This window comes from Pygoscelis adeliae, unplaced genomic scaffold (assembly GCF_000699105.1).
Source record: "Pygoscelis adeliae isolate BGI_AS28 unplaced genomic scaffold, ASM69910v1 Scaffold14, whole genome shotgun sequence".
Taxonomy (NCBI): domain Eukaryota; kingdom Metazoa; phylum Chordata; class Aves; order Sphenisciformes; family Spheniscidae; genus Pygoscelis; species Pygoscelis adeliae.
In genome coordinates this window covers 5,028,630-5,029,692 of record NW_008825109.1, presented here as the reverse complement: position 1 = coordinate 5,029,692, position 1,063 = coordinate 5,028,630, and the positions used below count along the sequence as shown (strand labels likewise).

Sequence of the window (1,063 nt, the reverse complement as noted above, 5' to 3'; positions counted from 1 at the left end):
ACAAGTCTTATGAGGAGCGGCTGAGGGAACTGGGGTTGTTTAGCCTGGAGAAAAGGAGGCTGAGGGGAGACCTCATCGCTCTCTACAACTACCTGAAAGGAGGCTGTAGCGAGGTGGGGGTCGGTCTCTTCTCCCAAGTAACAAGTGATAGGACAAACAGAAATGGCCTCAAGTTGCGCCAGGGGAGGTTTAGACTGGATATGAGGAAAAATTTCTTCACCGAAAGGGTTATCAAGCATTGGAACAGGCTGCCCAGGGAAGTGATTAAGTGGCCATCCCTCAAGGTATTTAAAAGATGTGTAGATGTGGTGCTCAGGGACATGGTTTAGTGGTGGACTTGGCAGAGCTAGGTTAACGGTTGGACTTGATGACCTTAAAGGTCTTTTCCAACCTAAACGATTCTATGATTCTGTGATACCTCAGCACAGCAAGTGAGGTACGAGGGAGGTGCCACGCAAGGTATTAGAGCCCCTCAGCAAAGTGCACTCCCATGTCCTCTTCCCCTAGCTGTGACCTCAGGCAGCTTGGGGACACAGCATGACCACAGGCCAGGGTGACAGACCCCCTCTGCCGTGGGATCCTGGACAGCAGAGACTCCTCTGTCTGGGCTGCAGATGCCTGAATTTCGGGGCAAGTGGTAGGGAGCGTGCAGCAGAAGCTGATGTCTGGGTCTAATCACCATCATGCAGACCCATCCTCTCCCCTGCCAAGGCAGGGCCTCAGACCAAAACTGCTTGGAAAGGCCTTGCCCCAGGACATGACCTGGCACCTCCGAAATCCAGGCAGTGCTTCTTGGGGAGGCAGCAGAGCCCCTACGTTCCCAAAACCCCAGAAGGGCTGCTCTGTGGAAGGACCCAGAATTAGGTATTTCTGATCTCTTCATGATCGGGTCTCCTCTGGCGCGTGAGGCGGCGCCACACCAGGTAGCAACAGGGGGGTTGTGTCTGGCGCACGAGGTACCGGCGAAGGGACCACGGACCCGGGCTGCTTTCGGGACGAAGCTCTCAGGTGAGGAGGACGTGGCCCCCTGCACCTCTCACCGCCCCTTTGCCGACGACGGATC

The 1,063-nt window shown here is 55.8% G+C and overlaps 1 protein-coding gene across 1 annotated transcript in view; it reads left to right on the top strand.

Annotated features, from left to right (window-relative positions):
* Nucleotides 1-1,063, top strand: part of GTF3A (general transcription factor IIIA) — a 72,774-nt gene that overhangs the window by 66,125 nt on the left and 5,586 nt on the right. The window contains exon 2 of the mRNA XM_009327870.1: nt 909-1,008. Within this exon, the coding sequence (XP_009326145.1) occupies nt 909-1,008 (100 nt within the window). The remainder of the gene's footprint in view (nt 1-908; nt 1,009-1,063) is intronic.